The following is a 23,307-nucleotide window of genomic DNA, read 5'->3' as shown; positions in this document are numbered from 1 at the left end:
GAATTCCATCCTCTAGTTAAATTTGTGATAACTTTTTCAACTTCAAACTCTGAAATTCCAACTTTTGTATACAATGTAAACACATAGCTACACATGCAGTGCCCATAATTATTTTTTTGTGACAAAAACTTTGTTTCTTTAATGCAAAATTTAAAGTATGGCTGTGTCGCTGTTGAAAAATCTCAATCAGTAGGATGGCATCTATGAAAACTGTATTTACTGAGAGTATTTCTTCATTAAAAGTTTGCCTTTGAATGTTCCAGTTAAACTGTTTTTAATGTTCTTTTTTCTACATTCTATCCCTACTTGCTTTAATTCCTATATTATAATCATGTAAAGCACTTTGCATTGTCTCTGTACTGAATTGAGCTATATAAATAAATTTGCCTTGCCTTGAAAACCCATTCCTTTTCATCGTTTGTTAAAACAAGCATCGCCAAAGTAAATACCAAGTTTTCTGATTACCAATATCACTACATAGATCGGTAAAAGTTGTACAACTGGACTTTTTCAGTTTGCTGTTATAAAAACCACAAAAAAGAAAGTTACATCAAAAGTAAATAACAAAAAAAAAACACGTGGGATTTTATTTACATAGGAGCCACTAGGTCTGGTTTCAGCCTCACTTAGGTCCACCCAAGTTCATAATAGAAGCTCTTGAAAGTGCACTTCTAAAGAAGCAAAGGCCATTTTTTTTTTATCTAGAGGATAAAAGCTCTTCATCACAGTTAATTTGTTTTCGTTTACCCTTGCAAATATTTAATCCAAAAGGGACCAATACTTGTATCACTGTTTGCCGACCAAGGAACCGTTATAATTAAAGATTTTTTACAATTTAACAAGAACATAAAAACAAACATGATTTAATTTTGACCTCACTGCAAAGACCCTAAATAGGAATTTCATTCTGGGATCTTACAATTTATTAAATGAGCAAATCTTTGGGGGGGGAAAAAAAAAGAACAATAACTTTATTTTAACAGGCATTTTAATAGACAATACAGATGTATATTTAACTGAAACATCCTTTCAGCCTTCCCAAAAGTGTGAAGTGGTGAAGTAAAATGAGTTTTCTTAACATCCAGTACAATATAAAAAGTATATATTTTTTTCCCCTGACTACAGAGTTGAACAGCAACCAAGCAACGTTCCCAAAATGGATGTGCTGCTCACTAAGTGACAGCCAGTCCCCCAAACTGAACAGCTTAACAGATTTGCTAGACAATTACTAATGAGCCTAGCAAAGACAGTATTTAACCAGTTCAGACAGACTTTCATTTTTACCTGCCCCTGAATATCTTTCGGAGCGTATATGCAGAACAAACCTTCAAGCTGGGACGGGAACTCCTACAAATTTACCACAATACAGCAATGCAATATTTTCAGGGTGTCATTTATGTACAAAGACGAAAAAAATAATAAAAATAAAACAGTGGCAGGGGTATGGATAGAAATTCTTTACAGCAGTTTTGTGAAGCAGAGAAATGAAGACCTCTTCTGCAAAGGGTTCTGTTGAGACTGTCAGACGGGTTGCAAAGAACCAGCCGATGGGTTTTTTTAGTGGGCTGGGGGAAGTCGGTCATGTTGGAAGCAAAAAAAGGTGGCACCGGTGGTTGGTTAGATCAGGCCCCCCGTCTGTTGTTGGAACACGTCGATCGTGTCCTCATCTTCCATTTCCAACTGCAAAGAAAAGCATAAAAAACATGTCATGGCAGCAAGCCTCCCTTCAAGCTCACTTCTAGGGCTGGACGATAATTCAATAATCTATATTGAGCGATAGACGAGTGATTCATTAAAAAAAAGGGTCAACAAAAAGTTCAATGAACAATTTTCCTTCCTTTTGCATTCTAGCCTATCATGTAGGTTAATACTACAGTCGTTACATCCTCCCCGACCAATCACAGCCAACCAAAATCGCAGACCCAGGAGAGCTCCGTCACCAAGCCTGCACTTAAAATATACATTTTTAATTTTTTTGATGATTATCGATATCGATCAATCTGATTTGTATTTTATCGATACGGTTTATTTCTACATCGTCCAGCCCTACTCACTACAGATGCTTTTTAATTCATCAAATGGTCAAGTGGATGCTCGTTGTTAGACGTCAGACTTACCTGTGCTGGTGTGTCTGTCTCATTTATTGGCTGTCCGTCAAATCTGAACCTGATTTGCCTCATCGACAGTCCCTGGGAAGACATAAAAAATAGCTTGTTATTCCCCTTGTAACTGAGCTGCATCTCACAAACAATAGCCTTCGTCAGGCTAGGGACCTTTTTTTCCCTTTTTTCTCCCATTTGGGGTTCCCCAGGGATCCAATATTGGGTGCATTACTGAGTGTTTTGTCCAAGTTGTCCACTAAGTTTATGAAAAATAACATAGCCTTTCATTGTTTTGCTGATGGCATTCAGACCTAAATGCAGCAGATATGCACTGACAGCATTATTAAATTGTCCGGTTGAAATTAAAATCTGAATGAGGTTACATTTTTATTTTTTAACTTTAATTAAATGAAGACTGAGGTCACCTGGTTTGGCTAAAATCTATCCCCTCTCATTACCGCCGACGTCCTTTGTTCTACTACTAGCAGCTCATCTTTAACTGGTAGAAAGAAGCATAAGCACATAACTCCAACTTTAAAATCTCTTAATTGGTTTCCTGTCCGTCATCGCGTCGCTTTTAAAATTGTATTGCTTAAAGTTTCAAGTTTTAAATGGTATAGTCTCCTCTCATCTACACGATCTCCTCAACATCCACACAAAAAGAGCTACTTTTGCTAAGCAACACTTATTTCTATCACCAATTTTTACAAACAAGTGAATGCTTATCTTTGTGTATTACATAGAAAATTGTAACACAAAGCACATATTGTGTATAGGAACTCTCATTGACAAGTGTCTGAGTGTTGCATTTGTTGTACTACAGCGCTTCAAAGTGGTGAAAATGATAAATCCTGTGGAGAATGCGCACAGAAAATTACACTGAATAGCATCGGTAGGCTGTACTCCTGAATAAAGCTTCACAAAATGTGGGAAAACTTAAGATAATCAAATAAAATTCAACATGTGGATGCTGTGTTTCTGAATGATTCAAACTTTTCTAAATTCGAATATGGCTCAAATAGATAAGGCTGATGCATCCGTGGGTCTGAAATGGGACAAACAGGTAAGTAAATGTTGGACTTTTGAAGTGGATGCAACATAAAGCGTCTGAAAGGAACCCAGAACAGAGATTGAGATTTTTGCATTGCATCATTCATCAGGTGACTGATACAATGCTAAAATAAATAACCACATTATTAAAAAATGACTGAATCACAAGTATTCAGCTATGTTAGGGGCATTGCATGGTGAGTTTACAAGAAGATTTGAAGAATTAAAATCAGTTGAGAGTGAATTTTTTTTCTCCCTTTACCATGATCTATCGTCAGAGCATTTTAAACCAACTGTGAGAGTTTTATTCCTCACTAAAAGGAAATATTTCCACTCTTGAGAAAGCATGCTCAGAGGATGTTGGATGTTGATTTCTTTTTTACTGAACATTAAGAGATCTGAAATAAACCTTCCAAAAAAAAAAAAAACACTGGGTGCAGTTATTACGTTTATTGCATAAAGTTGTTGGATTCTGACGCAGTTTTGGAAATGCTACAAAAATGCACATTTTCTAACTTATATTTAAGTTAAACAGTGCAGTCATTTTCTGATTCAAACGTGCTTGCTTGTTAAGGGAAGCTGTGAGTTCGCCTTAACACTGGTTATCAATGTAAGTTGATGGTTTTCAGGAGCAAAAGGCTAAACCGTCCCATATGACGGACAGATCCGTACAGATTTTTGTCCTCAGACCTACCGGCTGCGTAGAGGCTCCCTCTACGGACCCGCCAGACCAAGTATTCACGTGAGAGCCCGATTCCAGAGATTCTGCCAGCGCAAACAAGCCGGGCAGCAAACGCAAAGCAACAGTAGCTGCATCGAACAAACTCAAAGAAGATCGCCGCTTCACTTTCTTATCCGTTTTCTGTACTTCTGAGCTCCTACCATGATACCTACATAGGCACGCTGTTGTTTTATTCGATTACTGAGCCGCGTGTTTCCAGACGAACCATTATGGGGACAAACCTGGCTGCAAATTGCATACAGTTTACTTTGCGATTTAGATATTTTATGTTTTGTATTTTTCTCAAAGCGGATGCGTTTTAATTTGCCAACATCCCTCTCTTCTAGTCTGACTCATGACTTTCCCATCAAATTGCTGTCTACTCTGGTCGGATCTACGACCCCACTCACTTCAACCGGATGAAATTGCTACGACTTCATAGGTTTTGATTCTCCATCGGATCGGAAGCTAATATGGATTTGGTGCGTCTGGGCCTTTAGGCTCGGCCTCTTAATTCCAGTGAGAGAAAGTCTTCATACAAAGACATATTGCCAGATTCCATGCACCTAACTGTGTGAGAACCGCTTGGGGATAGCCCCCTTCTCGTCATAACGCGTCTGTGTTGTACTGCACAAAGCAAGGCTCATGAACATAAACACACGGAGGAGGAAGTGTGGTCTGCGTAGAGTCCTGACTTCACCTCAACAGAACACTTTTGGTAAGACTTAAAGCCAAGAATGCAAGCCAAGCCTTTCTGTCCAACATCAGTGTCTGGCCTAACTAAGACATGTCTAAAAGAATTGTTAAATAAAAACAACAACAACAAACTCATTTATCTTGCAGAAAGCCTTCACAGATGTTTGAAGCTGTCATAGCTGCAAAAACAGAGTAAGATCATATCAAACACTACGTGTTAAGAGCCGGAGATTGTTCAAGTTCACGTGTTTTCTTAACGCAGACGTGCAAATATGTTTGGCTGAATAGAGCAAACCCAAAAACTATGGTGACAATAAAAAAAAAAGAGGCCGTGCTTCTGAAGTTTCAGAGTAATAAGGAGCTAACCCTGGACTAAAACATTGATAAAAAGAAGAATAAAAACACATCTAATCCGACTGTAGATTTAAAAATGAGCAGGTTGACAAAAATGTCTTTCAGCTGCTGACGGATAACACCAGTCTGACGCTGGGACTTTAAATCCATTCAGAGAATCTGACCCCATATTAACAGCAACATGAAGAGGATCAGATGTCGCAACGTACCTCTCAAGGTGAACAAGGAGAAAAGCAAAGCAGTGATGTTTCACTCCTTCTATAAAAAGATATGCTTCAACCTATTTCATGGATTTAACTTCCCATATTTGCCCTTAGGTGAGCTGCGGGGGGGATGCGGCTGCGTTTAAGGTCTCGATGCTGTCTCCTTCTCACCTGATGGCCCTCGTTTAAACCCAAATGAAATCTGTATCACCGGTTCTCGTGGATATATTTTGACATCACTAACGCAACAAAACTAACCTTTTTATAATCAGAGCTTTTACTCCGTAGCGAATGAATGCCGAGCATGTGTTGTGACGACAACAACACCGTTTAAGCAAACAAGATTGGCAAGTGCATACTTCAGAGATGCTGCTGGGAAAGAGAAACAGAAAGTCTCCGTGTTCAACCTTTGCTTTAACGATGTCGTTCTTTTGGAAAACCCTTGCATTGAGCTCAGAACCTGACAGTCCTGGCTGTCTGTCAGAGGTTAAGGACTTTGCTGTGTCAGCGTTTTTTTCCAATCCGATTTCATTTACGTCAAAAATTTTGACGAGCTGGAAAAAGTCCAGGTGCATTTATTACTAACAATGACAGCTCGCAGGCCTGAGCCCCGACACGACCAATGAGAACACCTCTGAGAACGTCTGCTGGCGTCGTCATTGTCTCTTGACATGAAATGACAACCGGAGGTTTGTTAGTCTTCCCTTAGATGTGGTTTAGTAAATGACAATTCCCAGTATTAAACATCACACACATGTGAGTAGTAGTGGAAGATCAGTATCAGATAATGTAGATTATTTCATGATCGCACGTGTCTTGGTTGAGAACTGACGGCCGTTTGCCCACCTGTCTCTCGCAGTAGGCCTTCATGAGTTTGATGAGCGGCGTGTGCCTTTTGATCTTGAACTGCACGACAGATCCGTCCTGTCCTGCCACCTTCAGGTTTATGTGTTCGTTATTTTCTGTCTTGACGCCCTCCTGGGTTTAAAAAAAAAAAAAAAAAAAAGGCAGAGAAAACAAAGCGAGACAGAGTCATGATCGGTTAGTGGAGGGTTTTCATGAAATGCACACATCCAAATAATATGCCAAGGTGATGCATAATTGTTACCTGACTCCGCCAGATAGATTTGCTCCGCATATCCATCTGGAAACCTTCCGTTGAAGTAATTTTGGGAAGGGGCGAAAATACTGGTTAGCTGATTGGCCTATGTTGGTGATAGACGGGCCAAATGAGCCAATCAGATTTGTCGTCGCTCTGTTACGAGCGACGACGAAAACACAACCACAACCCAAGCTACTCTTGCTGCTGCAGGTAAAGGCTCGTTAGCTCAGCAGAGAAATACTCTGTAATGCCGATAAAACTTGCTCGATAGCCACGCTAACGCTAGTTTCATCGGCTGAAGCCGCCATGTTGTTTAGACTGAACTGACGCGCTTCCCGTTGCGTCACACCTCAACCCGCCTCAAAGCCAACGCTGATTGGACGTTCGTTTGGTGAACGGCTCCAAATTTTCTTCAACGGAGAGTATCCAGACTGATCTGCGAGTGAAACCTTGAAAACTCGCGAGATCAGGATGGTCTCACGAGGCTAGCATAATTGTGCGGTGGCGTCAAAACGAGCCACGGTTTTCAATTTTCATTATCGAATAAATATCTTAAAATGAGACGTCAATTTCTATTCAGCCTCTCTTACTTAATACTTTGTTAAAATCTTTTTTTTGTTGCTGCGATTAAAGCTGCGAGGCCTTCTGTAGCGCATCACTGCTAACTTTACACACCCAGAAAGCAAACATACAACCTTTTCCTCTCTGTCTTGCTAAAGCTGCTCTTTAGGTCTAGACTTTGACTAGGACAAACTAATATACGGAAATGCTATTCGGTTTTAACTCTGGCTGTATGTTCAGTGTGGTTTTCCTGGTAGAAGGTGCGTCGCGCCTCTCTTCACAAGTCTTTTGCAGCCTCTAGCAGGTTTTAACAGGAGCGCCCAGTGTTTAGCTCCGTCCGTCCGCCTGTAAACATTGACCGGCTTCCCTGTCCTCGCTGAAGAAGACCAGCTTAGGTAGTTGGCTTTGTCTTGGTACGTTTGCATCTGAGAAGTCCACAGGTTCAGATATTGTTTAAGAACCCAATCCGGCCTTGAACTTCTCCACAATCCTATCCCTAAACTGACAACAACGTTTTACTGGTCTTTACTAAAGCTGCGCGATAAATCAAATCGCAATTATTCGCATGTCGGTGTGTGGATTACGGAAATGACGTGGGACTGCCTAGATACAATACTTGGTAAGCTATAAAATTTTAGGTACAGCAAATTAAATCCCCCCTACGTTCCAATAATATGTTTGGCTTTTACCATCCTTTATGCCAACAACTGATATAGATCTTATTTACCAACATCAGAAAGCTCAGGGAGGAGCAGAAAATGTAATGGGGGCAACGAAAGAGAGCGAGGGGAAAAGGGGGATTTGGGTTATGGAATAAATTATTGCAACGTTTTGCAGCCAGAGTCTTCATAACTGTTCACCAATGCTATTTATCATACCCGAGTCCCTTATAGCACAGCTATTTTAACACAGAGAATAAGTTAGACAAAGGTGGACAGCGCTGACGTCTGAAGGCAACTGGTTGCTGGGGCCTGGAGAAAACATCTCAAAACAATGTCACATTTCACTATAATTCCCAATCATGCATTACTTTGCATTGATCTATCACATAAAACAGAATACACAGGGCAAAACATGAAACACTTGAAAGGGTAAGGAATGCTTCTGCAAGGCAATGCAAACAATAATTATAAGAGGGAATAATATCAGGCATTTGGACTAAAAGCCCACACATAGGGGGTGAAGAGATCCATTTCACTGTTTTTTTTTTTTTTTTTTGCGAATCAAGCTGTGGGTTTTCTCGCGTGGTTAAGGAATGAAGCAAAGTTTGTGTGACGACAGAATGAAAACAAAAAAAAAGTGTGTTTTGCATAGTCAAAATACCACGCGACGTTAATCCTGACTTTGCGTCTACGTTTGATTCCAGTGTTTTCCAGAAATTAACTACATGGCAATTATTTTTGCCCAACAAAAGGCAGCCAGCTGTACTGTCACGTCTCACTATCGCTTTCTGTTGAGCGTAGAAACACACCGCCTTGCCCTTACGGGCTGCTGGGCACACAGACAGTGGCCAAACACTGAGGATGATACCAGCTGGCTCACAGCAGAGAGAGAGGAGGGGGAAAAAAACGATATGCGCGCTGCGGATGCGCGCTCCCAAACCTTCCGGTCTATCAAAGTAGGTAGGCTATAGCTGATAGTTGAATTTCAGTATGCAACTTTCAAAACAACAACAATGGAAAGTGTCGAACTGGGCTGTTGCTCTTCGAGGTTTCACATCGCACGGCCGGTAAAATACGCTCGTATTTTCGATAAAATACGTGAAAGACTCACCTTTGGTTTTTCATCAGCCATGGTCACTCTTTTGGCGCTTCACTACGCTGCCACACAAAGAATACGGTTGCGCGCACGTGCTCGTGCCCCGTTAAATAATTCTGACCGACGTGCGCGGTCTTGTGGCGGTGCGCGTTCACCTCGCGCCGCGTTTAGTGGCTAGGAGGGATCACGTGGGTTTGAAGCGCAGTCACGGGCATGGGCGGGAGAGTCCCGCATGCGCGTCACAGAGGCCTTGCTTCGCGTGCACGCGCACACTGATGTTTTCCACATTTATGGTCGGCTTTCTCAGTTTGTCAGCGCGGATTTTCCACAAAACGCGCCTAATCACGCTGCCGGACCCGCATCTGTGTTGTGGTCTTCGGTCCAGGTCGTCGGCCGGTGTGATAACATGTTTAGGGAAAAGCAACACGATGTTACTCTTGTTTTTACACAATGTTCCAATGGCCATTTTGTTCGACCGTCTAAACATTAGCTGAAAAATCAACTTAAACATTCCAGTCCAGTTCTGTGGTAGATCTGTTCGATTATTTAGTATTACCACACACGACGCTTTTTATTTAATCTCGTAGCTGATCCGGACTCTATGATACAATAATATTCTGGTTATCTACGTTACTGCTTTGCAGGCTTAAATAAAAATAATTAAATAATAACCATCCCTGAGGACACGATCGGCAGGGAAAAAAAGCAGGCACTAGAAAGGCAGCCTTGGCGCATGCGCACCAGCGGCTTCCTCCTACCTAGTGAAAGACAGCGGCGGGTAAACCGGACTGCAAAGCACATGCGTTCAATGGCATGTAGATAGTTGAATTATTCGTAATTTAAATACGGAAAGGATCAGTAATACTGTTTCCCGATGGAGGAAGTCGACGTTAACCCGACAGTCACTGTAAGTTGTCTTTGTAGCTTAGTTTTTCTCCCCTACACTTCAAAGCCAGATAGCATTGCGCTGCTAACCATCTAGCTAAATACCGAGAATATTTTTAATTCACCAGTAAATATTGGAGTTTAAAACTGGCCGAAGGTTAATTGTCAATGGTGTTAACAGAAATGACCTGTACTTATAATAACACATTGACATTGTGAGTTGTATTCAGAGTAAATACGTACTTTGCTTTCTAAAAGTATAGCTGTGTAGCTAAAAAAAACAACAATAACATCTCCGCATGTCAAATTAATTAGCAATCAAATCAGGCTGTAAATGCACGGTCGACTAATGTTGCTAAACTCTTGAGAGTTAATTATGGTTAATCAGTTTGGCAGGTACTATATGTTCAGAAGAACTATTGTAAAAAAAATTATATATTTTGTGTGTTTTATTTATATAATTTCCTGGGCAAACTGTTGTCGAACACTAAATGTTTAGGGTTGCTGACACCTGTTTTTTTTGTTTGTGTTGTTTAAATGCAGAATATACCAGCAATCAGGCATGGGAAGCATATGGGATTCGCCTGGGGTCCTGAAGATATCCTTGTCTACGAGACACAGTTTAAAGCATCAGGTATGTCTATATAATAATTTTTTCATTGAATATTTTTTTATTACGTAGTAACCACAACATGGCATATATCTTATTTGGATTCTATGTAACAGACCAACTCCAAATTGTACAAAAACAATTACAAATCCACAAAGTGCGGTTTGTATTTGTTTTATACTTTATGACTTTTCACAGCATCTAAATCTGCAAGTCTTTTAGGACAGGAGTTCTCAAACTTTTCAGGCTGCGACTCCCAAAATAATAAAACATTTTTTGGGGGGAAATTGTGAGAATAAAGTCATAAAATTTTGAGAATAAAGTGTAAAATTACAACAAGAAAGTAGTATTTTTCTAAGAATTCTTTAAAAAAAAAAGTGCAGCCTTCCTACTGCTTAAAAGTGAATTGCTTTAATGTTATACTTTGGTACCGGTTTCATAAATAAAGAAATACAAATAATTTTTTAGAAAATCAGTATCAAATCATCTCCCGACCTCCACTTTGGCAACCCCTGTTTTAGGACATGTTTCTAGCTGCTTTTTACAATTATTGAACTAAAACTTTGCCTACTCTTCTTTGATCAGGCTCAGATCGGATGGAGAGCTTCTTTGAACATTACTTTTCCACAAATTCTAAATTGGCTTTACGTCTAGACTTTAATTGGGGGATTTGAAAACAGATATGTTTAATTGGCCTAAACGCAATCTATGCTGCAGAGCTTTTTGTATTTTTATTTGCTAGGAATGCAGAAAAAACACAGATCCATGTCCTTCACAATTGTGCAGTATTTTGTGCTTGTGTATCACAAAACATAAAATAGATTGAGGCTTGTGGCTGTAGCTTTACAAAATGTGAAAAACTAAAGGAGTATTGATAGTTTTGCAAGGCACTGTAAAGCCACGCTTCCCTGTGGGTTTTTTTCACACTCTTGCTTGTCTTCTTACCATATTGAGTCCTGTGCTTCAGGTCCTTCGCTGTCAGGCCCAGGCGGCTCCTTCATCCACAAGGTCAGGAAAGACGAGGACATACACTCCCCTATTTTACGCAAACTCTTCAACGAGTCGCATCACATCTTTGTTGGACTGCAGACGATCAAGGAGGATGTCCCCAGCAAGAGCAAAAAACCCCAGTAGGATCCTGGCTAAGACCAAGACTAAAAATAGGAAACAAAAAATGCATCGCGTGTGATATAAAATCTGAAAGCCATCTGTCATGTTTTATAGATTTGTCAGCATCAGTAGAAACTACAGATCTGTGATCCGGGCTTGCATGGAAGAGCTTCAGCAAGTTGCAGGTAAGATTTTGAAAGTTAAAATGAACTAAATTAAACTGAAATGTTTACCTGCTGTGCGTGTTTTCTTGAGGCTCACCAAGTTTTTTTTTTTATTGTATTTTTTTTTTTTTTTTTGCAGTTTCTACAAGAGATACAGAGATGGCAACACAGTATGGAAATCAGGCATGTGCCAACTATATTAGCTTGGGCATAAACTGGACTATTGGATTGTGTTATTGCTGTCCCTTTTAAAATGTTGATCTCTCTTTTTAAACCTATTAAATGCAATCAAATCAGTTAAATGGGCTGATTCACACCATTTACTTCCCCTTCAACTAAACCAGCAATGGGTAGAGTTTATTTGTAACTTTTGACTCTATCTGTCAACCAAAAGTCAAAGAAAGCCTTAACAACAGGTAATTAAAAGCTACATATAAAAAAAAACAACATTAAGTTTATTCATCTAAATATATTCGTGCATGTATGAAAAAGAGCCTCATGTGTTAAAGAAATATTCTCAGGCAGTTATTTGTAAACCTAATTCATCCTTTGGTGCAATATCCAGATGCCCAAAGGTGCTACAATTATTAGTCCAAACAAGTTTACTTAATTATACGTATAATCACAACAGGAATTTTCTGTAATCATTTTGTTGAGGAATGAACTCTTGGATGTGTTAGTTACAAAATGTGCAAATCTATTCAACAATAAAAGACCTAATTAAGTTGCTGGTTGAAGCTGGTAAAGTGTCATAAAGCACAGTTAAGAGTCAAGTACAGTCCTGGATGGAAAATCCATCCGAAGAAGAAGAAGCCATTACTCAAGACGGAGAAAAAAATAAAATAATAATAATTACAGTTTTGCAAATGCAGTTGGTAGGAAAATCCTTCATTTTGGAGACATGGTGTGTGGTTTGATAAAACGTAAATTGTATTGTTTGACCATAACGACCACTGATTAATTTATGCAAAAAAGGGGAAAGTTTGTGAGCCGAAACACACCGTCTCAGTTGTGAAGTTTCTAGAGTTGGAAAGGCAAATTTACATATTATTGTTTTCTGGTGATTTGCAAGTAGAAATAACTGGGAATCGTAACTGGCTGGAGGCAGGAAAACGAAATTCTGGTTTGTGCTGTCACACTGTGCAGAAAAAAACTCTAATTTTTACAACTTATAACAATATTTCCGCTGTATATGAGTGAAAATAATTCATAGTGGCTCAGGTGAACTGTTTTGTGATTAATAAGAATGTCAGAAAATCGTTTTTATTTTTCTTGATCATCATCCTAACCGTTGTTTTTGCCGTTTTGTCACAGGTTTCTATTCTTTTGGCCATAGAACTCATCTGGAATCTGTGCGAAGTGCTTTTCATCGACGCCGCTCCTGGTCAGTCTCCATTTTTATTCTTAAATCTCGTTGCTTTCGTTGTGAAACAAAAATCTTCCAGTTTTTTTGGTGAAAGATCTTGAAATGGAAGCAACGCGGCATTGTTTGCGTATCCCCAGCCGGCTCTCTCCTGCTTCATCTCCTGGACTGGGTGAGGTTACACAATGCTGATGCTGACGAGAAGGCAAAGGATGTGCTGCAGAGCGACAGCCCCGCAGAGCACCACCACTACTGGGATGTGGTATGTATACAATAAACTCTACAAGGTCTGATTTTAATAATTGCTACAATGTGCGGTGATCTTCTTAAATATTTTAACCAGATGCAAATCACAATGGTAAATCCCAGTTGTCTCGTGTTTTGTGCGTGCAGGTGGTGAGTTACGTTCTGCAGGGCAGGTTGGAAGAAGCCAGACAGATGCTGGCGAAACAGGCCACCCGGCAGCCGGCCTCCAGGAATATGTACAAGCTAATGGACGGCTTACTCAGCAAGATGCCCTTTTACAATGTAAGTACACCGTGATATACCCTTTGTTGTATACGGCTTCATCCCTGTGGTAAAGCCTTCGACAAACTAAAGTTAAACCCCTTGAAGTGAGGGAAGGGGTGAGAATAACAAACCTGCAATTAACATCCAAAACAAAGGAGATGTGTTCCTTTAAAAAAAACCCAGATCTGACGTTAGAGTCGGCTACATCAGTCATCTTGTTGAAAATGTGCTGGCATTTTTTTTTTTTTGTTTTTGTCCCACGGCTTGGCTGAAAACGCAGATTTTATGAAACGTTCAAAGCGACCCGGTCTTCTCAGAGAGTTGAGCTGTCTGGGTCTTCCTTCACAGATTGTTGATCTTGCGTATCTTACGAGCATTGAGAACGTCCTAACATCCCCTCCTACAGTGACTTAAATTGTAACAGGAGTAAATTGAACTGAATTGTCTTAATAGTGAGCAGAAGTCTAGTGTAACTCCCCAAAAACCGGCATTGTTCTTAATGCGCTGAGGTGAACAGCCCACAGTAACAAAATGAACTAATATATCACTTCACCTTATGTGCTTTATGCACATTTTCTTTTCAGATTTTTAACCACACGTTTTTGCTTTTTGTGTTTGGTTGTTTTTTTCATGTTTTTTTTCATTTGTCCTGTATGTTAAAAAGTTGGTGAATCAAAATGATTTAGCAGATAAAACATTTTATCTGATTTTCTTTGCCTAAAATGCAGGATGTACATATTTGTTCATGCATTTATATGAAGTTAGAGCTGCACCTATCAAGGTCCTACTGGTTGTTACATACTTTAATGTCCATTCTGGTTATATTTTCAAGAACTATAGCACAAGCTGCTTATGTGTGTAACTTATGTTTTAATTCAGTGATTAAATCTTAACGACCAAAGAAGAAAAAAGTGCTGAGAGTTTTTTCTTTTGTTTGCTATTTTTTGGCAGCAGCTTTGAATCCACCAGAAAAGGAAGAGAGTAAAATATTTTAAAATTAAAATATTTTTACTAAGACAAAGAGCAGTTAATCAAGGTTTATTTATGTATTTTTTACTTTAAAAAAAAATAGAATCAGAAAACATCGATCTAAGCCGATTTAAGGGGAAATGGTGCTTCGGTTTTAATCAAACTACAGGTGCTGGTCATATAATCAGAATAAAAAATGGTTTTCCTTTTTCTTCCAGTAACTCTATTCAAAAAGTGAAACGTATTTTATTATTTTCATTGTTTACACACAGAATGATGTATTTCAAATGTTTATTTCTGTAATTTTGATTACAACAAATGAAAACCCCTAATTCAGCTTCTCAGAAAATCAGAATATTACTTAAGACCGACACACAATAAAAGGATTTCCATAAATGTTGACCAACTGAAACGTCTGAAGCTAAACAGTCTGAGCATGTGCAGCACTCAATACTTAGCTGGGGCTCCTTTTTCCATGGATTACTGCAGCAATGCGGCGTGGCATGGAGTCGATCAGTCTGGCGCTGCTCCAGTCCTGCTTGCAGTTAACCAACATTTAAATCTTTCTTTTCCATCCTCGTCGTGTTCTCGTTGCTCGTTATAAACGGTAGAATCTGAGGCACCGATACCAATTCAGTCAGGCCTGGACATGCAGGACGGCGAGTCCATCCTGCATGTCCAGGTTTGTCACTAGCTCTTGTGTTTTTATTAGGGCTGAACAATTTTGGAAAATAATCTAATTGCAATTTTTTTTCTTAATATTGCGATTAAATGTGTTTTTTTTTTTTTTTTCTTTCCCAGTTTAATTTATCATGTGTTTTTAAATATTATACAAACAACAAATCAATCTGTTTCCTCGCTGTGCAGATTAGTTGCTGAAACACCCACAGCATCTAAACTCGGTGCAGAAATGATTGCGTTCTGCCTACGATATGTTTCAACCAAAATTGCAATTTTGACTTTTCTCTGCATTAACCACAAGCAACAAAAATGGCCTCTCAATAAAGATGTTTGTAAACAAGGACTATTTAAAACAAGAACTTTTAATGTTTCTATTAATCAGAATATTATTCAAGAGAACAGCTTTTAGTTGATTTGAACATCAATCCTTGTTGAACATAAAGTGCAACCAACAAAGAAGTTTATGTATTAAACTGATTGACCTGTACTTAATGCTATGTATGATTATATAAACTCTAAAACAAGTAATAAAATTAGATTATCTCACTGCTGCAACTGTCTTCCCTTCCATGTGGAGGCAACCCCAGTTTAAACGTTTTACCGACACCTAAAGGACGTGTCTGATTCCCTAATTGTTACATAGCCAAAAATTGCTGAGCTCTGCAATTTGGAAATTGCGTTTTTTTAAATCGCGATTATATTGAAAATGCGATTAATTGTTCAGCCCTAGTTTTTATGCTTTAATGCATTCATCCACAACCCTCGGAACAAAGCAGAATAGCAAATATCGATTGGATATATTAGCCTGTTGACCCTTATTGTTAGCTTTCACCATTTTCTACCATTAAAACAGAATTTAGTCGCATTAAACCGGCTCATAGCGTTACTATATTAATTTTCCGTTGTCGCCTTCAGCCTGGCGGCACTCAGACACTAACGGAGTTTGACGTGAAGTGGAGGAACTGGCACGAGGAGGTGGACCGCTACCTGAAGGACAACTCGTTTTCCAGCAACTACCACCTGGAGCTCATCTGTAAGGTAGGAGACGCTGCACACACGTCTGCTTCGTTTCCAGATTCCTGCTTTATCGTCTCCAAAGAGGGAGCTGGCTTCACCGGCTGCTGCAGCACACGTTACAATTAAAAATTTATTAAACTTTTAACACATTTAAAATCTTTTCACGTTGTTGCTTGTTGTCGTTTTAGATCCTCGTGGGCGACGAAGACGCTCTGCTGGAGCAGAAGGAGCTGCTTAGCACCTGGTATCACTTCCTCATCACAAGGCTGCTGTACTGCCACCCCACGGTGAAACCCATTGAGTTGCATTACTACGCACAGGTACAGCCCGCCGTATGCAGCTGAGCTCTGTTTCTGCCCGCTGTGCCGTTGTTTTGTTGACCTTCTGCGTTTGCATGCTCCGCAGTCATGCCTGACCATGTTCCTGGACTCCAGGAGCGTCCAGGAGCCTTTAGACAGCATCTTACTGGCTGCCTTTGAGTTTGACATTTACCTGGTCATCAAGGACTGCAGGTGAGACGGCAGAAGGACATCATGTTGATTCACAGAACTCTACAATGTTAATGAGGTTTGACTTTTTTTTTTTTTTTTACTTTTTCTCCTCAGCATTGTTCTCAACAACTGGTGGTTCGTGGCCCATTTGACAGACCTGCTGGATCACTGCAAGCTCCTCCACTCTCATAATCTAAAGTAAGGACGCTTTAGGAGGGGAATCTGGAGGTGACATGATTGCAGATATCACTGGGTTAGTGTTAAGATGCCTTGTTTCTGTTCAGCTTTGGGTCCAATATGAGAGAGTTCCTCCTGATAGAGTACGCCTCTGGTTTATTCACTCATCACAGGTATGTTTAAACTCTCTCTGAAAGGTATAATCTCCTTCCTTCCTTCCTTCCGTACTTCCTTCCTTCCTTCCTTCCTTCCTTCCTTCCTTCCTTCCTTCCTTCCTTCCTTCCTTCCTTCCTTCCTTCCTTCCTTCCTTCCTTCCTTCCTTTCTCCATTTTTAATTTCTTTCTTCCTTATTTCCTTACTCCCCTTCTCCATTCCTTACTCCCCTTCTCCCTTCCTTCCTTCCTTCCTTCCTTCCTTCCTTCCTTCCTTCCTTCCTTCCTTCCTTCCTTCCTTCCTTATTTCCTTACTCCCCTTCTCCATTCCTTCCTTCCTTCCTCACTTTCTTCCTTATATTCCATGACTCCCCGTACTCATTCATTCCTGTCCTTTCCCATTCCTTCCTCACTTCTCCTTCCTTCCTTCCACTTTCCTTCAATTATTCCTTCCTCCCTTCTCCATTCGCTTCCTCCCCTTCTCCCTTCCTTCCTCCTTCCTTCCTTCCTTCGCTTCCTTCCTTCCCTTTCCTTCCTTCCTTCCTTCCATTCACCTGCAATTTATTTTCATTGCTTTCTTCCTTCCTTCCATTCTCTGCAATTTTTATATTCCTTCCTTCCTTCTTCCTTCCTTCCTTCCTTCCTTCCTTCCTTCCTTCCTTCCTTCCTTCCTTACTTACTTACTTACTTCCTTCCATTCTCTGCAATTTTATTTTCTTGCTTCCTTCCTTCCTTCCTTCCTTCCTTCCTTCCTTCCTTCCTTCCTTCCTTCCTTCCTTCCTTCCTTCCTTCCTTCCTTCCTTCCTTCCTTCCTTCCTTCCATCCTTCCATTCTCTGCAATTTTATTTTCTTGCTTTCTTCCTTATTTCCTTCCTTACTTTCTCTCACCCATTCTTTCTGCTCCAATTCCTTGCTTCCTTGCTTCCTTGCTTCCTTCCTTCCTTGCTTCCTTCCTTCCTTCCTTCCATTCTCTGCAATTTTATTTCCTTCCTTCCTTCCTTCCTTCCTTCCTTCCTTCCTTCCTTCCTTCCTTCCTTCCTTCCTTCCTTCCTTCCTTCCTTCCTTCCTTCCATTCTCTGCAATTTTATTTTCTTGCTTTCTTCCTTCTTTCCTTCCTCACTTTCTCACCCATTCTTTCTGCTCCAATTCCTTGCTTCCTTCCTTGCTTCCTTGCTTGCTTGCTTCCTTCCTTCTTTCCTTCCTCACTTTCTCTCACCCATTCTTTCTGTTCTCCTTCCTTCCTTCCTTCCTTCCTTCCTTCCTTCCTTCCTTCCTTCCTTCCATCCATGTTTTTATATTTTATATTTAACTTACAGGATTGGAAACTCTGGAAAGTTGTGTATAGGAAAGTTTTGGCTTGTTGCATTGAAAATGAATCACATCTCCTTGTGGTGTTTTTGTGCCGTAACGCATATTAAAACATCTCTTTTTCTTTTCTTTTTGTTGGGATAAAGTCTGTGGCAGTGCGCTGTGGATTACTTCGACCACTGTCCAGAGTTGGGGCGAGCTTGCCTCGAGCTGCAGATCGAGCGCGTGCCTTTAGACACAGAACGGAAAGCCCTCAAAGTGCTCCGGATCTGCGAGGACAGGCAGATGTCAGAGCAAGGTAACATTCTGCCTTTAACCTTGTTGGTTAGCAGTGATTTCCAAGCACAGTCATCCCTTTAAGCGTTGCTTTCTGTTCTTTCTATCAGTGCGGAGTATCTGTAAGATCATGGCTATGAGAGCTCTGAGGAACAACAGACTGGGCTCAGCTCTGTCCTGGAGCATCAGGGCCAAAGACGCTGCCTTTGCCACCCTCATTTCAGAGAGGTTAGTCCTTTAAACTGTTGACTTTTGGTTGTAGTGAATCCTCTAATTTAAGGGGTACAGTACCGTCTAAAAGTATTCAAGCCCTTAACTTTTTGACATTTTGTCACATTACATCCACAGATTTCAGTTTGACCAACCAAAGGTCAAAGTTTTCTGTAAAATGGAAGAAGAAAATAGCAATTCAAGTTTTACTTAAGAAAAAATAAAATGTACAATTGGAAAGGTATGGCCTGCATTTGTATTCAGCCCCCTTTTACTTTGATACCACTAAAGGAAATTCAGTTCAGCCATCTGCAGATAGCAGACTCTTCATCTTTAGTCTACCTGTGTGTAATTTAATATCTGTATAAATCACAGAGGTTTGTTAAACATTAGTGAACAGACGCTGTTGATGAGACCAAGGAACCCAGCAGAAAGGTTAAAGTTGTGGATATGTTTAATGCAGGATTAGTTTAGAAAACCAATACCTTAGGTAGGCTTTAGGCAAGGTAAGTTTATTTAAATAGCACTTTTCAGTAACAACATCTCAGGGCTTGGTCCACCTAAGCCGAGAGGCCAAGCAGTGAGAGTGACGTTCAGAGAAGCAGCCAAGAGGACCAAGGTAGCTCTGGAGGAGCTGCAGAGATCCACTGCTCTTGACACCACAACTGGGCTTTATGGGAGATTGACAAGAGGAAAGGCATTGTTGAAAGAAAGCGTGCCACTAGCCAAGCAGGGGGCAAAAGCAAACAGGTGGAAGAACGTTCTCTGAGCAGATGAGACCAAAATAACGGAAACCCAACAATTCAGATCCCCCTGTATAAACCAGCATACAGAACATTGTCCCTAAAAATGCTGCCCGGGCTAAACTGCTGTGGTTTAGATAAAAGCAGACTGGTCTCTGGTTGAGAAGCATGAGGAATAGTTCAGCTTGTAGGGTGTAAAGCTGTTGGACGTACCCAAAAGGACTTAAAGCTTAAGTTGCATGACCTGTCACATGTAGTGCCCATACATTGAGGTTTGCGGCTGTAATGTGATCCGATGGAAAAAGTGTTTAGGGTGTGAATACTTTAGCAACGGACTGTTTGTCACGGATCTGCAGGCGATTTTTAAGAAGTCGCCTTTTACCAAAAGAATGTTTTCTTTTTCAGGTTCCTGCAGGATTACTGCACCAAAGGGACGTTTTCTGATCTGGATCTAATCGACAATTTGGGTCCAGCGATGCTTCTCAGCGACAGGCTGACTTTTCTCGGTAGGAACCCTGAAACAAACACCCTCAATCGTCAAAAAGCTCCCTGTTTTGAGTCGGATGCGTCACTCACAAGTTCATTCTTCACACAACACCATAACAGAACATTCAGCAAGGACAGCGTCCCCCCCCCCCCCCCCCCCCCCCCCCCCCGTCTTTCTGCTGTCACATGAGACACACAGAAACGCTTATCAACGGTGATCCAGTCAGAGCCGAGTTGTGTTTGACGTGTTGTGACCTTCACAATGTCTGAGCCCGACACGTTTTACACACAAACTTCTCTGCAGATCAACATGAATTTTGTTTTTCTCGTGCACCAGGAAAGTACAGGGAGTTCCACAAACTGTACGGGGAGAAGCGCTTCAAGGAGGCTGCAAAGCTGCTGCTTTCCCTCATGACGGCGAAGATTGCCCCCCGAAGCTTCTGGATGACTCTGCTGACCGACGCTCTGCCACTGCTGGAGCAAAAAGAGGTCGGTCAACGTCCTGCACGTCTCTACACTGAGCATTTATGGTTATGGATACAATCAGAAGGGATGGGCGAATGTGGCATCTTCAGATATTAAGAGTTTTTTTTTTAGATGTTCGTGTTATTTCTTTAGGTATATAGAACAGATAAATGGAGGAAAGAGCCAATTCAAATTAAAGTTTTAAGGTTTAATGTCATGATTTGGGGAAAAATGTACGGTGAAACTAAACAAATATACTGAAGTTTGTATAAGATAATATAAATGAAATAATTTTTTAATAAAAAAAAACACAAATGGTTGTTAGCAATTTTGGAAAGATCCCTTAACTTGCTTGTTACACCTGCACCTTTGGTATTTATGAGCTTAGTAAAGCCGGCGGTGTATTTTGGTGTCGCCTGGAGGGAAAAGATAAATGTATCTGAGATGAACAACAGATGCTCTATTGTTGAAGTTGGGAATTTCAGTAAAACAAAAAAATTAAATGGATATTTACTCAGGATAAAGCGGTAAATTTCCAAGCAAACAAATCTGACATGGACAAGTTGTGCTGCACATCATCAGGGAAGCATTTTCACAGCATTTTGACCAATCTCTGTGAGCGTTAGCATCTTGACCACTGAAGAAATGCAACAAATGTGGGGATCGAAGGCAGTAAATGTCCATCCGACAGGCCAGCTATATTACAGTCATGTCTAATTTGCATGCATGGCACTTTAAATATAATTCCCTATTAAAGGTTACATCCAAGCGCTCCTTTGCACATACAAAAGTTGCACATGTAACAGTTGCACACATTGATTTTGAGATAGCAATTGCAGACATATTATGCCCCTCTATTTTCACTGATGAATATGTTGTTGGATTTTATTTAGAGGTGGCTTGCACAAACGTCAGCGAGGGCACAGGTCCATTCCCCACTTAAACAATCTGTGCATTCAATATGTTTAAAGGCTTACATTTCATGCCTTTTTAAACAAATATTTCAAACCCTTGTTGATGTTTTGATGAAACATGGAGATGAATGATAATGAAAACGATGCACTCTCACATATAACGTTATGGATCTGATTGTCCAGACTTTATGTTGCTCCCCATGTTAATTGATTGTGGATTCGTTAGTCGACTAATCCCCGTGGCAACCAGTCGATTGTAATGAAATAGGACAGGCCATGACCCCTGATCAAACCAGATTAATACTAAGTGACCTCTTGAATGTTAGATGTAAAATTAGTGCAGTTTTATAACCCGCATTTTCTAACACAAGTCCAGAAGTAAATTGGATAAAGGTCTTTAAATCAGTAGTTGTCATGGCATCCTCCTGGCTGGTACACATTCAGGCACGGTTGCTAAAAAGTGTCATGTGCCACATGGCTTCCTTTTTTATATCAGGAAAAAGTCGAGCACCAAAGCTGCCAGAGGTACCAAATGATTAAGGTGTAGCAGAACCAGCACCCCTTAGCTGTTTGAGTTTATGGTTTGATGGACACCTTGAATCTTGAAATCACTTTACAGAAATTATTCAGCTAATAAATTTGATATTACTATTCGTTTATCAGTTTATTTTCTTAATGTTGCACTCTATTTTATAAGGAATTCTTACATGTATCCTGCTAAACTGCAGGTTTTTCAGGCCGATTTATATATTTCCACCTGAAACTTGTTATTTATGCAATCAAATTGCATAAATTTGATTGCATAAATGGAAGCAATTATTTCATCACACTTTGTAGATGGATGTCTAAAATTGTGATTAGGGAAACTAATATAACAGTTTTCTTGTTAAGTGCATATTCTAATAATATTTTTTTTTTTACTTTTAACTTGGATTTTTTATTTATTTATTTTTTTTCTTAGGTGATCTTCTCGGCGGACCAAACTTATGAGTTGATGTACTGTTTAGAGGAACTGACGTCCTCACTGGACACTGCAGCTCCTAGTGCAGACAGCCCAATGCAGGTACAGCTTTTATACTGTTTGCACGAGCTTACCATGAATTGTTTTAGAGAAATCTTTATATTTAATTGTAAGAAGCTTGTGAGCTATAGACACTACACATTACTATAAATTGTGTATTCAGCATCTTTGTCACCGTCACACCCGAATTGCCCCATTGTGGGACAATGCAGGGATTATGTTACAGACAGCTTTTCATAATTGTTTTACATGAATATACAGGTAGGATACTTTCTATTTCCTGTCGCCAAACTCTAGAAAAGTACCGTCTGCTGAAGCACATCTTTGTTTTCAGGAGCAAGACGTGGAGCAGACCAAAGTGGAGCTCCTGAGGCTCTCTCTGGCCAGGAATCTGGCCATGGCTATCGTCAAAGAAGGAACCGTGGACACATGAGGGCAGAGCAGCAACTAATAAAAAGCTCTTCTTTTGCTTTTTTTTGTATTGTGTATATAAAAAAAAAACAGAAATCAAGATGTGATGTTTGATAATAAAATGCTTTTCATAGTGTACATTGACATCTGATTTATTTATTTTATTCAGAATCTAAAATGGTAACTCCACAAGAACAAAACATGCATATATTGTTCCCGTCCCTGAATAGATGGTACATGACACGCGTGAGGAATGAGAAGCTATGGTACCGTATTTTGTGGTCATAAGAAGATAAGATTTATTTTGATGGCTCTATTTTATTGTGGTGGCTGCTTCATGCCATGGGAATGAATTTCCTTAGCAGTAAATGGCAGGAAATTTGAACTATTGAGAAAATACTTTATTTCCACAACAAAAACGTTTCATACATACAAAACAGTTTTAATCGTTAAATAGTATTGAATAATCCAGTCCAAATTGAGCAGTGTAAGTTGTATACGTTTCAAATAATGGTCAAAGTTTTTACGGAGCAATAAGGAAGACGGTCATTCTTTGTTCTTCTGTAAAGCTTTAACATGAATTTGGGGAAGAAATTCTGTGTTACTGAAATTACATGTAAATACTATGATGACCCTATGGGCATCGCTTTTGATGTGAGCAAAAGGATCCAGATCCTGGAAAAAGGACCGGAATACTCATTGCTACTAAATCAGACGGTCCTCATATTTTCCGTCTGGGGAGTCGTTTCAAAACCAGGCGGGGAAAAGGAGAAAAATATATTGGCTGAATAGTAGAT

The 23,307-nt window shown here is 40.0% G+C and overlaps 2 protein-coding genes across 2 annotated transcripts; one reads left to right on the top strand and one right to left on the bottom strand.

Annotated features, from left to right (window-relative positions):
- Nucleotides 1-946: 946 nt before the first annotated feature.
- On the bottom strand, nt 947-8,704 carry sumo2b (small ubiquitin like modifier 2b). Its single transcript, XM_012872396.3, has 4 exons — nt 8,563-8,704; nt 5,973-6,104; nt 2,118-2,189; nt 947-1,680 (listed from the first exon to the last, which is right to left on the bottom strand). Exons 1-4 carry the CDS (start codon nt 8,581-8,583, stop codon nt 1,618-1,620), a joined length of 288 nt encoding a protein of 95 aa, XP_012727850.1. The 5' UTR covers nt 8,584-8,704; the 3' UTR covers nt 947-1,617.
- A 576-nt stretch (nt 8,705-9,280) lies between these two features.
- On the top strand, nt 9,281-22,648 carry nup85 (nucleoporin 85). The gene is made up of 19 exons (XM_012872395.3): nt 9,281-9,454; nt 9,976-10,066; nt 11,010-11,172; nt 11,267-11,337; nt 11,456-11,499; nt 12,631-12,700; nt 12,820-12,941; nt 13,073-13,207; nt 15,755-15,877; nt 16,045-16,176; nt 16,262-16,368; nt 16,462-16,545; nt 16,632-16,697; nt 18,131-18,282; nt 18,371-18,488; nt 19,619-19,719; nt 20,037-20,188; nt 22,040-22,141; nt 22,434-22,648. The coding sequence occupies exons 1-19, from the start codon at nt 9,422-9,424 to the stop codon at nt 22,530-22,532; spliced, it is 1,965 nt and encodes a 654-aa protein (XP_012727849.2). The 5' UTR covers nt 9,281-9,421; the 3' UTR covers nt 22,533-22,648.
- The last annotated feature ends 659 nt before the right edge of the window (nt 22,649-23,307 follow it).

The sequence above is a fragment of the Fundulus heteroclitus genome, chromosome 16 (genome assembly GCF_011125445.2).
Source record: "Fundulus heteroclitus isolate FHET01 chromosome 16, MU-UCD_Fhet_4.1, whole genome shotgun sequence".
NCBI classification, from domain to species: Eukaryota; Metazoa; Chordata; class Actinopteri; order Cyprinodontiformes; family Fundulidae; genus Fundulus; species Fundulus heteroclitus.
This window is presented reverse-complemented; position numbering and strand designations above follow the sequence as displayed.